Source organism: Drosophila nasuta, chromosome X (assembly GCF_023558535.2).
Source record: "Drosophila nasuta strain 15112-1781.00 chromosome X, ASM2355853v1, whole genome shotgun sequence".
Taxonomy (NCBI): domain Eukaryota; kingdom Metazoa; phylum Arthropoda; class Insecta; order Diptera; family Drosophilidae; genus Drosophila; species Drosophila nasuta.
This window is the reverse complement of record NC_083459.1, coordinates 18,533,377-18,547,646: the sequence shown is the minus strand read 5'-3', so window position 1 is coordinate 18,547,646 and position 14,270 is coordinate 18,533,377. Positions and strand designations below refer to the sequence as shown.

The 14,270-nt window shown below is 37.7% G+C and overlaps 1 protein-coding gene across 1 annotated transcript; it reads left to right on the top strand.

Annotated features, from left to right (window-relative positions):
- The first annotated feature begins 798 nt into the window (after positions 1-798).
- LOC132797180 (probable G-protein coupled receptor Mth-like 1) lies at positions 799-13,341 on the top strand. The gene is made up of 3 exons (XM_060808726.1): positions 799-3,740; positions 9,513-9,839; positions 12,725-13,341. The coding sequence occupies exon 1, from the start codon at positions 1,709-1,711 to the stop codon at positions 3,737-3,739; it is 2,031 nt and encodes a 676-aa protein (XP_060664709.1). The 5' UTR covers positions 799-1,708; the 3' UTR covers position 3,740; positions 9,513-9,839; positions 12,725-13,341.
- Positions 13,342-14,270: the final 929 nt, after the last annotated feature.

Sequence of the window (14,270 nt, the reverse complement as noted above, 5' to 3'; positions counted from 1 at the left end):
AACCAGTACGATTGCAAAGCTCATTTTAGCCAAGACTTAAACATCGCTGCAACTCACTAGTCTGGGCTTGCACCTTAGCTCAGAAAAAACATTTGGTGGAGAAAGCTCCTTTTACACTTAAATTCCATAGTCTGGCAACATTATCAGTGTTGGAAACTGTTATTATCCTTAACAGTATAAAATTGTTTAATTCAATAAATTGTTTCGATTAGTGTGCTTATTTAATATATACGAACTTAAAAATTTCAAATTTTGGTCAAACACTTTCACAAATTTAGATTAAATTATTGAAGTTAGTCAGATTGTAAATTATTCCCAGTTGCCATCTTCCTCCGTTTTTAATTTGAATTGAAATAATTATATAGTAATAACTTTGTTCTTTTATTATTTTAAATTTTTTACGCTTTTAAGCCAATTCTTAAAACCACAAACATTTAAAACTATAAACAATAATAAAATTATAAAATTCGTTTGCCTTCAATACGCTCTTATTGTAATAGACAAATTACAGAGCATGAGGTTGTTTTCACGAAGACTATAAAATATTCTACCTGAAAAAGTGTCCTTTATTTCGAAAATATTCAAAAGTTATACTTGAATAAAATAATTAAAATTATTGTTATTTTAATAACAAATAAAAAAAAAGCCGCTTAAAATATTGCAAGTAAATATTTTCAAGTGTTACCAGCTTGTAATTTTCTTAGTGGCATATTTGTCGGCATAAAATAGTATATTATCGAAATTTCGAATTGCGCTTACCACGGTCACGCTGAACCAAACAGTTGGCAGTCGGTTTTTTATTCCGTTTGTGTTGCAAGCGTGCGTGCGCTCGGCTTTTTTTTTGGTCTTTTAATTATTACTTGACGCGCTTGAAATTCAATTGTGGTTCGTTCAACTGACGCGCGAAGTGATTGTAAGTGTACTTAATAAAAAAAATAAATAAAACCAAAAATTGCAGTTCGTAAACGTTGGCAAATCGAAAATGAAATAATAAAAGCGAAAAATGCAACGAAAATGGCATTGAACGAAGACGAAAGAGAAGAAAAGTGAAAAGCAATTTTTCTGCTACGCTTGAGAACCGAAACGCGACGAAACGAAGAAAACAACAATTGTGTGTGAGACGACGACGACGGCGAAGAAGCGAATAGAGAAAAAAAGATCATGCGTGCTTGACGACGACGACGACGTCGATAAATGCGGCCGGGGGAGGGGTGATAACTAGTGCCAAACAATGCAAGACAGACAACAAAACAAACAGCAACAACAACAACAACAAAAACAGTAATAATAATAATAATAATATTGAGAAGCAGCAGCAACAGATGATGATGATGATGATGATAAAAGAGAGCAGCAACAACACAAGCAGTATTTGTATTTCCACATAATTATTGACAACGTGCAGAGCAAGCAAAGAGAGCGAACAAGTAAGAAGATATACAAGAAGTAGGAAGACAAGCAATAAGAAGCAGCAGCCACAACTCTGTCTGGCATTCAAAATATGCGCACACATACAAACAAACAATCATAGCACTGCCTTGAAAGCTCAACAAGTTGAAACGAAAAAGAAGGCCAGAAGGAGACAGCAAACAGTGAAGACCTACTTTGCCAATTTGCCAAAGCGCAACTGACAGTGATAGATAGCTTAGATAGCTAAAGTACTTTGTGTGCATTGTGTGCTTAAAGCTTTACTTACACGTCAAACACAATGCAAAGCTTTTGTCTATTACTGCTGATCGCGCAGCTTGTCTGCAGTCAGGAAGCGATAACAACGACCGAGGACACTTTAACCATAAGCTCCACATCCACCGCAGCCAGTGTGACCAACGGTGATCGCCTGCAACCGCCGCCGCGTGTCACGCTGAACAAGTGTTGCCATGGCGGGGAATATTTAAACAGCAGCTCGCGGATTTGTGTGGCCGGCGCCTCCAAGGATTGGGTGCCGCTCGTCTTTCTCATACAGCAGCGACGCTTCTTTGAGCCCGAAGGCTCCAAGCCGCGCTTCGTGAAATTCGTGCCCAATGTGCAGCCCCAGTGTGACGAGCAACATCAGCAATTGGAGCTGTTCCACACCCGAAGCGCCAATGTGCTCATCTTCTCAAATGGAACGTTATCGGTGCGCGAACGCGACATCCTCGTCCAGCCCGCCAACTATTGTGTAGATCGCTTTGTGGCGCTGGTCTGCGTAGAACGCGATGCGCCATTGCCCATCCAACAGAAGGAACGTCAACCGGGTGACGAGTCTCAACAGGTGGCGCCACCACCACCGCCAACGTTGCGTCTGCGCAAATGCTGTGGCAAGCGTGGCATATACAACAGCAACATTAAAAGTTGTACGCTGCAAACAGCAGCGAGCGGCAGCAGCGATGCAAACGGACAGCTGCAATTGGAGCCACAGTTGCCATGGGGCAGCTATCAAACCAGCTACGGACTCCCGGAGTGTCATCTGGGGAATGGCAGTGCGTATGCCATTGCCGGGGATTGGCATGAGGCATCATTGAATCGCACAACGGGCGCCCTGCAACTGCAACTCACGAATCTGAGCGCGTTGCAATATTGTCTGGAGCACACGGAACGTGCCGGCGAGGTGAAGATCATTACGTGCAGTCAGCATTTCGGACAGGACACCAACCAGGCTCAATATGCGGATGATGTCTCAATACTCAGCGTGGGCATCGTCATATCGATTGTGTTTCTGGCGGCCACATTGGTGGCCGGTTACATGTTGCCAGCTGTGCATCATGCGCTCCACTGGCGCTGTCAGATCTATTACGTCTTCTGTCTGCTCCTCGGCAAAATCCTGTTGATTGTGGAGATAAGCCGAGCCCTGGAACCGGGGACGATGAGTTGCATGCTGCTGGCCATTGGCATGCAGTTCTTCTTTTTGTCCGCCTTCTTTTGGCTAAACACCATGTGCTTCAACATCTGGTGGACATTCCGGGACTTTCGTCCCAGCTCCCTGGAGCGCAATCAGGAGACACTACGCTTGCGTTTGTACTCCGCCTATGCCTGGGGTGTGCCGCTCTTGATATGCGCCATTGCCGCCTGTGTGGATCAGTTGCCCGAAACGGAGACGGCGCTGTTGCGCACCGGATTCGGACAACCGTATTGCTGGTTCGATAATCGTGCGGCGATCTTCGCGTACTTCTTTGGACCGATCGGATTGCTGTTGTGCGCCAACATAATGCTCTTCATCTCGACCACACATCAGTTGACCTGCGGTCTGTGGAAGCGCGACGATGTCAAGTCAACGTCGGAGAAATCGGCATTGGGTCGCGTCTGCCTCAAGCTGGTTGTAGTAATGGGTGTTACATGGATATGGGATATTATCTCGTGGCTGGTGGGCGGGCCCAATGAAGTGTGGCTAATGACGGATCTGATCAATGCCCTGCAGGGTGTATTCATCTTTATTGTCGTGGGATGCCAGCCGCAGGTGTGGACCGCCTGCAAGCGCATCTGTTGTCCGCGACTCACGCACGACATCACGAACACAACGAATGGGGTGCAGCATTCGAGCAGCTCGCAGGGATTGCCCTCGATGGCCGGATGTGGCACCGAGTTTACGCAAAACACCTCGATGAATGTGACGACTTTGGCCAGTCCAGATGATTCTGCACCTGCAGTGCCAACATCATCGCCGCCAAGAACGCCAACACTGAGCATAGCAAACACCACAACAGCAACAACAGGAGCAACAACAACAACAACAACAAAAATACCCATGGAAACTATTTGCTAAGGTAAGTGTTTGTTTGCTGTTGAGTGTTGATAAGATTGCAGCTTATGGGCAAACAGGTAAATGTTCAGGTAATCCTCCTCAGAGACTAAGAAGAGGGACCTGAGGCACACCCTAAGATAAACACCCTTCAAGTGAGTGTGTACTTTACTCACTTTCTCTGCACGCTTGAAATCGAGCCGTTGACACAGCGATTGATAATCCCCACACTCCTTTGCGTTCCGTTCCGTTCTAGCATTAAACCAAACCAAAGATACTTCTTCACTTTAATGTGCAGATAAGAAGTTTACAGCTTGATTACTTCAAATGCATTGCCACAAGCTAGCTGCAGCGTCTTCACTCCAAAGTGTGTGTGGATGTGTCTATGTGGTGTCTGCTATCTGAGTCATGCCTCAGCCACTTAGAGACTATGGTTTCCTTAGCTAGTTTTCATGCCCAGCAAGAGTGCAGGGTACAATGACTTGATGGAAGCCGTTGCAATCCCATCTAATCATCATTAGTATTACAGTATAATGCGTTTAACTGCTTCACCTTTGATGCTAGACACACACTGTTGAAAAGCTATTTATTTAAATAGAAATTAATAGCATAAATACAACTTATCCCTAATATGCAGTTTAGTAATAAAGCCGTTAAGCATATTATAAAGAATTTAATAGCATAAATACAAGTTAGTTGTAATGTGCAGTTAAGTATTGAGGCTGTTAAGTATATTATACTGAGGAATTCATTGGAATTCAATACATTTGACAAGTTAAATTAACTGTATTCATTTTAAATGGAAATTAATAGCATAATATAAATATGTTATCCCCAATATGCAGTTAAGTATTGAGGCACTTAAGCGCATTTCACTATAATGCATTCTGTTTAATTGCATCACCTTCATTAGTATGGATATTTTAAGTCAAATCGATCTTCATAGCATAAAATAAACATGTTTGTCCAGTAATCCCTAAAGTTCTGTTGAGGTTATGTAGTTCATCTGTCTGTTTTTACTATCGCATTAAAGTTATCACAGATTTGCATTTCAGTAGTAGTTAATGACAAAAATGAAAGATTAATGATACATATACGTTTTAACCAGATTTTAAATTAGTTGTTCGTAGTTTTCGTTGATTAATTTCGCTTAACTGCCACTTCACCTTACAATATTTTCAGTTAGTGGCCGCACTATTTTTAATGCTAAACTTTGCTTAGCGAAAACCTTCAAGAAACAGCATAGAATAGAAATTCAGTTTCTTTTCGCTTAACGGCCACAAAAGTTGAGGCCGTTAAGTGAAATTAAGCTGTAATTCACAAAGAAAAGATCAAACCAAATTAAGAATTCCAAATGCAGCTAGAGTATTTCAACTTCGATGTGCCTTGTGTTGCTTGCAACCTACTAGATTTCACAATGGAAAATGTAGTTACAAAGTAACTTTATGGCATCCACATAAAAAAGAGAAATGAGCAGAGTTGATTTGGATTCCTTCCAGCCGGGGATGGTTCAATTGTTTATATGGCTTCGTTTGCGTATTCGATTAAAGCAAACTATGCAATAAAAAACGAACATCGAAAAGAATCAAGCTGTGAGGCGGCGCTCTTCAACACAATTTCCCAGATTGCTTTGCCATATTGCCAAAATGAAGAAAATGTGGGAAATTTTCCAACACTGCTAACGAAGGCGCCGCGGCGCCTAACGAAATGTTTTGGACATGTTACCAACGTATGACGACTATTTGGCTGGGTTTTCGCTTGTCTTTCATTGTTGTCCATTGTTTGTGCTTTCGGAAATGTCGGAAGACTAGGTATTTTACATGCATCAGTTTATGGACCCTGTTGCATCGTGTGTCTTTGTGTGTGTGTATGTGTGTGTTTGCCCATTTTCTGGCATTGTTTAATTGCTTTACGACCATGCGCCAAGTTAACAGTCTTGTCTTAATACGTTTTTCTTCATTTTGGTTGCTAGCCACTTGAGAATGCCATAAAAATGTGAAATGTTTTTCCAACGATTTTCAGTGAAAAACATGCAACTCAGCAGTCGCCTAGACGCCGGACATTTCCTGTAGATTTTCCACATGGCCATAAAATAATCAACGCAACCCTTGACACACAGACAATGTATGTGCGTGTGTGTGTGTGCCTGGTTGCTTGGCAGCCTTTCATTTTGGTTATTTTCTTTCTTTTTGATGGCACAAACGAAAAACCATTAAAATATGTGCGAGATAATCGCTGCAATGGTCACACTGTGCCACTGATAAGCAAGGGTCTTTCTCCAGTGTGCATGACACACACACACACACATACAAAACAATTGAAATTCAAATTGAAATCGAAATTGAAATCGAAATGAAAATGATGCAAACTGCGTCATGGACTGGACTGCAGAAATCGAAACAGAAACTGAAACAGATGGCGGAGGTAAATGTGGGAATAGCCCCTGTGGCGGCGGGTGGAGGGGGAGAGGGAAACAAATCGGACTGTTTACGAGGCGATGCCAATAATCAGCGTCGATGCCCCGAATCATGACTGAATGACTGTGCATGAGGTTTTACCAAAAAAAACATTTTATACTAAACGCCCCTCTTTCTCGCACTCGCTCTCTCTGTCTCTGTCTCTCTCACAGTCCATTAACGTGTTGTAAAATGTTACGCCAGCGAATTTTGGGCAATGCCAACCGAAAAACGTACGTAAATAAAGAAAAAAACCAAAACCCGGCTCAAAACTGTGCCGGGTCAAGTTTTGTTAACGTTAACAAATTACAAGTGGAATATCTACATTTGCATTTACACAAGACTTGCCCATCTCTCTATCTCTGTCTCTGTCTTGCGTACACACACTCCACCAAACTCCACTCAACTTCATTCCACTCGACTCGACTCCACTTTATGCCACAGCAACTCTTTGCAACTCAACCAGAGAGAGAGACCCTCAGACTGAGGCAGAGACACAGTGTGGCATATAGAGAATATAGAATTCTTTAATTAACACGTCGCACAGTGTGATATGCTTGAGGAATGTGTGTGCTTTGTTTATTTACTCATTTCGTGCTTGGCGTATTTAAATAGAGTCACAGTTGAGTTCAACTTCTCGCAGATGATTCAATTTTTGATGAAATCTCAACTTCATTTCACGTCAAAAATAGCATCGCTTTATAGTTTACTTCTTTCAGTCTTGTGCTAAGTGCCTTGAAAAAACCTTTTGATTATTATACCTCAAAAACAAAAAAAAACAAAAAAACGTATATGAGCCCATAAATTTGTTCCAGATTCCATTTTGTATTATTATTCTATTGAAATATATACAGCATATTTTCGGGATCATTTCAAAATTGAATATAGGCAACAAAATACAACAGGCTTTCAAATATGTATATTATCGATGCTTGGCAAAAATATTTGTTTAGCACATTTTGCGAAAATTTTTTAGTGCAAAGTTTTTATTTTCGATTTTGTTTGTCAGTTTATAGATTATATATAATAAATAATATTATCACATTCCTATAAATGTAAGATAATTCTTTGATTATTTGTACAGAACATTTCACTAGAATTTTGAAATCTTCTCGATTGTATTTCGAGTGTTTCACACATTTTCGCAAGTGTTCGATTATTCTATGTTATATTATTTTAGAAAATTTTCCGTCGTTTTTACTAAATTCAAGAGCATCTGTATTTTGCACCTAGGCATTTAGAATGTCAATCGCTGCCGATGTTTACTCTGCTCAATTGTTTACTACAGACTACTAGAAAATATTTAAAGGTTGTGCGTTGTGAGTTCACTTCTTTGTTTATCGCGCTCCCTGTAGGTGTTTGTAAACAATGATTTTCTTCTTTAGATTTCCTTAGTACGAATGGTAATTGCGCTGTTTATGTTTCCATATTTCCCCTATAACCAGCCAAAACAAGCAATTTTCATATGTTGGCCCCACTGTGCATCCGCAAAATGCGTGCAGTTTTCTTTTCTTTTTTTGTGTTTTGTGTTTTGCGTTTTGTTTTTGTGTCTGTTTTTGTCTGTGCATCTGTTTGGCTAGGCAGCTGCCTCTTGACTCCAACTCTGTACCAGTTGCTGTGCAATTTCTTTTCTTTTGCATAATCCCAGGGCAACGTGTCACCGTCACGCTCAGCCGTTCAGCAGCCGTGTGCAACTTGCAACTTGCAACTCGCAGTCGATCCACAGATCATGTCGATCCCAATGGAGTTGTACACACTGCACAGCAGACGAAGGTGGACGGAGGGCGGCAAGAAACATGAAACGGGAAATGGCATCTTTCGTCAACCGGTGCTATCGACATCATTTTCTTTTCTTTTTTCTTTTTTTTTGTGTGTCTGTATCTCATGAATACGAATGTGAATGCTATGAATAAGAGTATCCGGAGCGAGTCTACGGATCGCTTTGCTTTTGTCAAACTAGCAAAAACAGCAGAAATGCAAAACGTTCCAGATTCTCACACACACACACACACATACTCGAGGGTAGTTCATTAATTGAGTTTAGCGGCAATTTGAATTTTTATGTTTGTTTTTTTTTCTTTTATTTTGCAAGTTATAATTGCAACGTGGCCCATTTCCATTTTATGTGCTTCACTTTTAATGCCCTTTTTTTCTCTGCCAAGATGAGGATATTATACTTTTAGTGTCCATTAAAGTCGGCACGATCAGCCTTATAAAGATATCCGGCTAAAGAAAAGAATTCTTTCGCTTTGATTGAAATCTACAAATGCCACAGACAACACACAGGCAATGAGAGTATTCATACTTCGGCACACTTTAGCAAATTGTTTTTTCCGTTTTTAATTTGCGACTCAACCGCAACGAAACGCATTGAAGTTATTCTGTCTTCTTTTCCTCTGCGAGGGTGGCATCCAAACTAAAGTTGAGACCCGCAATTAGACGGCGGGCAGATAAGGTTAATTTGGTTTAATTACAAATATGCAAAATCAGTGGACTGTTTAAAGTGCACATAAATGATGGCAATTAAATATGTTGCCTAAATTACAGCAGCGGTAACCTCAAGATAATTTGATATGCTTTCTACACAGCACAGCGAATGTGGATGCAAAATATTATTATTACTTGTAAGTCTGTAGTGAATGGCAATAAAACAATATTGCAGTATATGCTTTTACATTTTGTAATCGATTTACATTCACTTCAACTGTAAAAACGCTTGTTGGCCATTTTATTGCTAAAAGATATTAGCAAACCTTTCTCTATCTTTATAAATAGGAAGTAATATTTTGAAAATCAAATACATCCAAAGTTAGCTTAAAGGCTTGAGCTTAAGAAACATAACAAATTATAATAACAAAATACTTAGGATGTATTGGGTTGATGGCTGTATATTAAGTGTAATAAAGATGCCATTAAGCGAATGTATTAACTATTGTGATGCAGTTAAGTGCAAATAACGCAAAAAGATGCGGATGTTAAGGGAATTATGTGAGCAGCTTATACTATATTTTTTTTAGTCATATTTCTTATTCGCATTATAATTGCCAGTACTGTTATAATTATTCTAAATCATTATCATTATTTTTAACATCATTATTTATATAATTAACATTATTATTTTTTATTTTTACTTTTACCAATAGTATTCTAAAATCATTATCATTATTTTTATCATCATTATTTATATAATTAACATTATTATTTTTTATTTTTACTTTTACCAATAGTAATAATTAATATATTAACTTACTCATTATGTGAGAATGTTAAAAGCGACCCTCGCATTCACGTAGCTACGTATGTAATCATTTGTTGCCCTTTTGTTTCTTAACATTTTGCAGAAAACTGAGACGAGCGACAATGCGAAAGTAAACCGAGTCCTACATCAACAACAACAACAGCAGCAACAACAAAAACAACGACAACGGCAGAAACAACCACAACAACAATGACAATGAAACGGGCCGACTACAACAACATGCGGTCACACTTGCGCAATAGTAACCGCAACAATAGCAGCCACCACCACCACCACAACAACAACAACAGCAGCAGCAGCAGCGGGTAAATTTAACATTCAAGCACGCGCATTGAGCGAGCGAATGAGCGAATGGCCTGCAACTTCCAACTGCCCAGCCCAGCCCAGCTGGCCAAGCTTATTTCTTAATGTAAGTGTGTATATTGAGTAAGTGTTTGTCCATATATACGTGTGTATGAGTGTGTGTATGCCTGGGTTGTATTATTAAAATCAGTTTTTAACCGACATCACAAAAGCGACAAAGACACGAACAATCCACTCACATATCTACACACAGGTATTGGGATATACATTACGTAGTTTGTTTGTCCGTATGTATTTCAACTGAGCCGAGCGCAAGAAAAGCTTTTATTGTACCGTATAACGGTGCGCAATGCAATGCAATGCAATCTATGGGGAGAGTGAGTGAGTGAGAGCAAAAGGCCGAGATTAACATTCTAATTGAAAAGACAAGGCGTGACAAGACAAGCTGCGGAGGCGACAGCGACGGCGACGGCAGTGTTGCAAAACATTGCAAACGCTATGCAGTGTTGTGATGTGCGTGGGTGAGAAGAAGGAATGCGTGTGGAGTGGAACAACAAAAACACCAACAACAAAATGGTAGACAAAGCGTTGCCATTGTTCAAAGACATTCAAATGCCAATAAGTACATGTTGTGTGTGTGCAGCAATATGCTTTCTAAGCACTTTATTCCTGCATACATTGGGATGTGTTAGTGTGTGTGTGTGTGTTTTGTTTATGCAAACGTAAGCAGCAGCAGTGATAGTCACAAGGAATTTATTGTTGAGGCATTTTATTCTCAGTTAGGTTCTCCTCTATATTATTGTTGTTCTCCTCTTATTCTTCTATTTGTTTCGCTGCTGTTGCTTCTGCTGTGTTTTGTTTTCAAGTGCCTTTGCTCGCTGCTGATGCTTGTCAGCCACAAAACATTTCGAGTGTGAGAAATCGGCAACATTTAAATTAGCTGATTCTAATTTGGATTGCGGCTGGGCTGCATTCATTTCACGTCATCACACACAAATATCTATCGGTATGTGTGTGTGTTTGAGTGTGTTGGTGTGTCGCTGTTTTCTGTCATTTCGGATTGCTCAATAATTTTGGTATTTCTCTCCAGCATTTTGTGTGTGTGTGTTTTTTTTATGATCTTTTAAGTGGGTTTTTTGCCTTTGCAGCTCTCGAATGAAATAAATAAATAAAATACATTTTTGGATGTTTAACTTTTCAATTAGTCGGGGTTTTTTTTTGTAGTGTGCACACACATATTTTTCTATATATGTATTTTAGCTGTGCTATCATTTGAAACTATCGTAAATGTGAAATACATACGTGACTTTTGTCCACTTGAAGTTTTTCTGTATTTCAGAATGATTATTTTTTGTGAATGCAAAATTATGAATTAAATTCTTAGATAAATCGCATAGTGAACTCAAGTATTATACCACAGCCATGTACGATAGTATTATCGATAGTATTCTTGGCTTTTGCAGCACAGTTAAGAAAGAAGCTCGTATACTTTGAGGTTTAATTGACTTTTTTATGGTCTTTTTTGTTGCTTTTTCTGAAGAGATTCTATCTCTTCTTCTCATTCCGACTGTCCATTAATTACTTTAGTCTTGCTTTCATCTTTACCCTCTATGTGTTCCTCAAAAGCCTTTGCAAATCTGCTGTCTTCTCATCACAAACTTTGGGTTAAATGTTGCTGACAATGCTTTAAATGTTTTAGCATTAAAAAAAAAAAAAAAAAAACAAGATTCAAGCAATACGTGGGTAAACACTACGCTCTGAGGCATCTGGCAAGACGAGGAGCATCATGGCAAATTACTTTAACTAAAGTGTGTGTTTTTCGCATAATTTCCACTTAACTTTTAATCATCAATGTGTGTTTTTCCTAGGAATGATCAGCTAATATTTCGTTTGCTTTGAAACTCTTGTGTTTTTGTTTACAAAAGATGCGTTATTCGCGTTTCTTGGTAAAAACATTTTAATTGCTCCCAAAGTGTATCCGTTTTTTTCCAAACTGATCTATAACATTTACTACTTCATTCGTAGATGAGATTTTCTTTTTGATCTGAACCAAGAGAAATATGTTGATTTTAAATAAATAATATTTTAACCACACTGCGTATGATTAATATTTAGTGCGACTTGTTCAAGTGATAATTTCATTTGCAGCTGTGATAATAGGAAGAACTAGCAAGTTTTCTCCTAAAATAAACCGCTAAAATTGCATATGTAAAATATTATAAATATTAATCGTTGTCTTTGAAGAATCGAAAGTAAAAGATCGCTCACAAACTAATGAATCGAGTATTATGAAATTTAAATGAAAGTTCTTCACGTAACATGAAACTATCTGGTTCTGTCTCCTGGACATTTTCGCGATTTGGCTTTTCATTCCATATATTACTCATACGCATCTGGTTCCCATTTTTTTGAGCTTCTAAATTACCGTTATTGATGGTAATCCATATGACTGAGTAACGTTTTGCAATTAGTTATAAAAAATAGTAAACAAAAACAAAAAAAGAAAATACAAACAAAACAGTTGAGTGTGAATAATGTTTGAGTTATTCAGGTGGATGCCCATTAAATGATTCAATACAAATTCGTCACAATTCATATGAACCCAAGATGCATTGTAGAAATACTTATCAGCTCATAAATCTGAAATTTACTTAGTAATTTGCAAATAATCTTCATCAAGATGTTTAAACAGCCCCCAAGAGATTATTGGTCGCATTATTTTTAATATGATGACAGTCTTTTGATGATGATATATGCAAAGAAACCACATCAGGGTTGTTGCTCTCCATCTTTGCCGCACATTTAAGAAATATTTATATATTTTCAAAGAGGCAGATGCAGAGCTATTATTTAATATATTAGAATGCGAAAGAAAGTGACGCATTAAATCAGTTCATTGAGTGTGACATGAAAGAGAAGGATGATGATTATGATTATTTTTGTTGTGTTGTTTATCTCTGTATTAACCAATTGTTTCGTTGTTCTTTCTAGTGGACGCGTTTATGTGGGCAGCAGACACAACTTGATCCTGATTGGGAGCGGCGCTCTTTTACCAAAATACCGATGAATTATCTGCTTGTAAACACAGCCCGAGTTTATTTACATCAGACATGTTTCTCTCTCTTTCTCTTTCTTTCTCTGAATGCATGTGTGTATGTAATTTTGTAAGTGTGTGTTTTGTTTTCGGCGCACAGAAAAGCGAAGCGCGCGTTTAATTAAACAAACATTGAGCTGGTTAATAGTTTACTTTGATATGCACACACACACACACACAACGAAATGAAAACAAAAATACACACACACAGACGTAGAGACGTTTGCATTTACATTTATCATCAAAAGTTCAACGCAACGAAACTGATCAAGGTTAAATGGCCTAAAACAAAAACAACAACAATAACAACAGAAGCACAATGAATGAGAAATAGAAACACAAAACGTAAACACACATAAAAAAGATGCCAATAAGAAAGCGAGTTTAATTAACCGAACACACACACACACAGAAAACACTATAGTAAGACGCAATATGCCGTTAGAGTTAGTTAGTCGCTTGGCCCCAAAAAAAAAAGGTGTTACCAGATCTGTTAAAAAACACGTAGACTCCCGTCGCTTGCATAATGTATTTCAATTTACCTTTTTTTTGAACGCAGAAACTAAAAACAGTACAATCATTTTTTTTTTAACAACACGTTTTAATTTATTTACGTAATTTTTTTTTTTTAGTATTTATATTAGTGCGTTTAACGTATGTCGAAAAAGAAAAGAAAATGCGTTTTGAAAACCTACAAAAAAAATAATAATAAGAAACAAGAAATCAAAGAGAAGAAGCAGTAACTAATTTTGTTTTAAGAGCATTGTATTATGATAGCTATAAAAAAAGATAACAATAATTATAATATATATGTATGTTTATGTACTTCCAAAGTGTTCAGGCCAAAAGTAATATTTCCCTCTAATTGTAAAAAAAAGAAAATAACGAGAATGTACGGTTCAACATATATATTTGTCCATATCCAAATGTGATTGTATATATATATAAAGTAAAGTTTATATATGTAAATTGTATGTATTTTTTTTCTATATAAATCCTTTTCAAGTAAACCACAACGAATATGAAATTCTAACTGACTGAGGCAAAAGGCAGCAAATATATAATATTATACTAATTTTGTAATTTAACATACTTTTTATACGAGTATGTACTATTTTTGATACTAATCTACAGTCAGCGATTAATTTGTATATAATTAGAATATATATATAGTATTGTAATTGAACCATTGAAATTGTTAATTGAAATTTCAAACACCACAGTGCATATTTTTTGCATATCTTTATCTTTCGTATACATATAATATCTTATAAGCATGTACAATATCAAGATCAACAACGAATATATTTAACTAAGTTTTGCATATATGATGTATGTAGTATAGTATAGTTTATAATAGTCGCTAGTGTTTTAGGAAATGTTTGTAACGAAACTTTGCGCTCTGTTCTTTTACTCCTTGAAATGAAACTAATTGAGTATTCA

What these genes read in the sequence shown, in the direction of transcription:
- LOC132797180 (XM_060808726.1), top strand. Translation starts at nt 1,709, where the DNA reads ATGCAAAGCTTTTGTCTATTACTGCTGATCGCGCAGCTTGTCTGCAGT.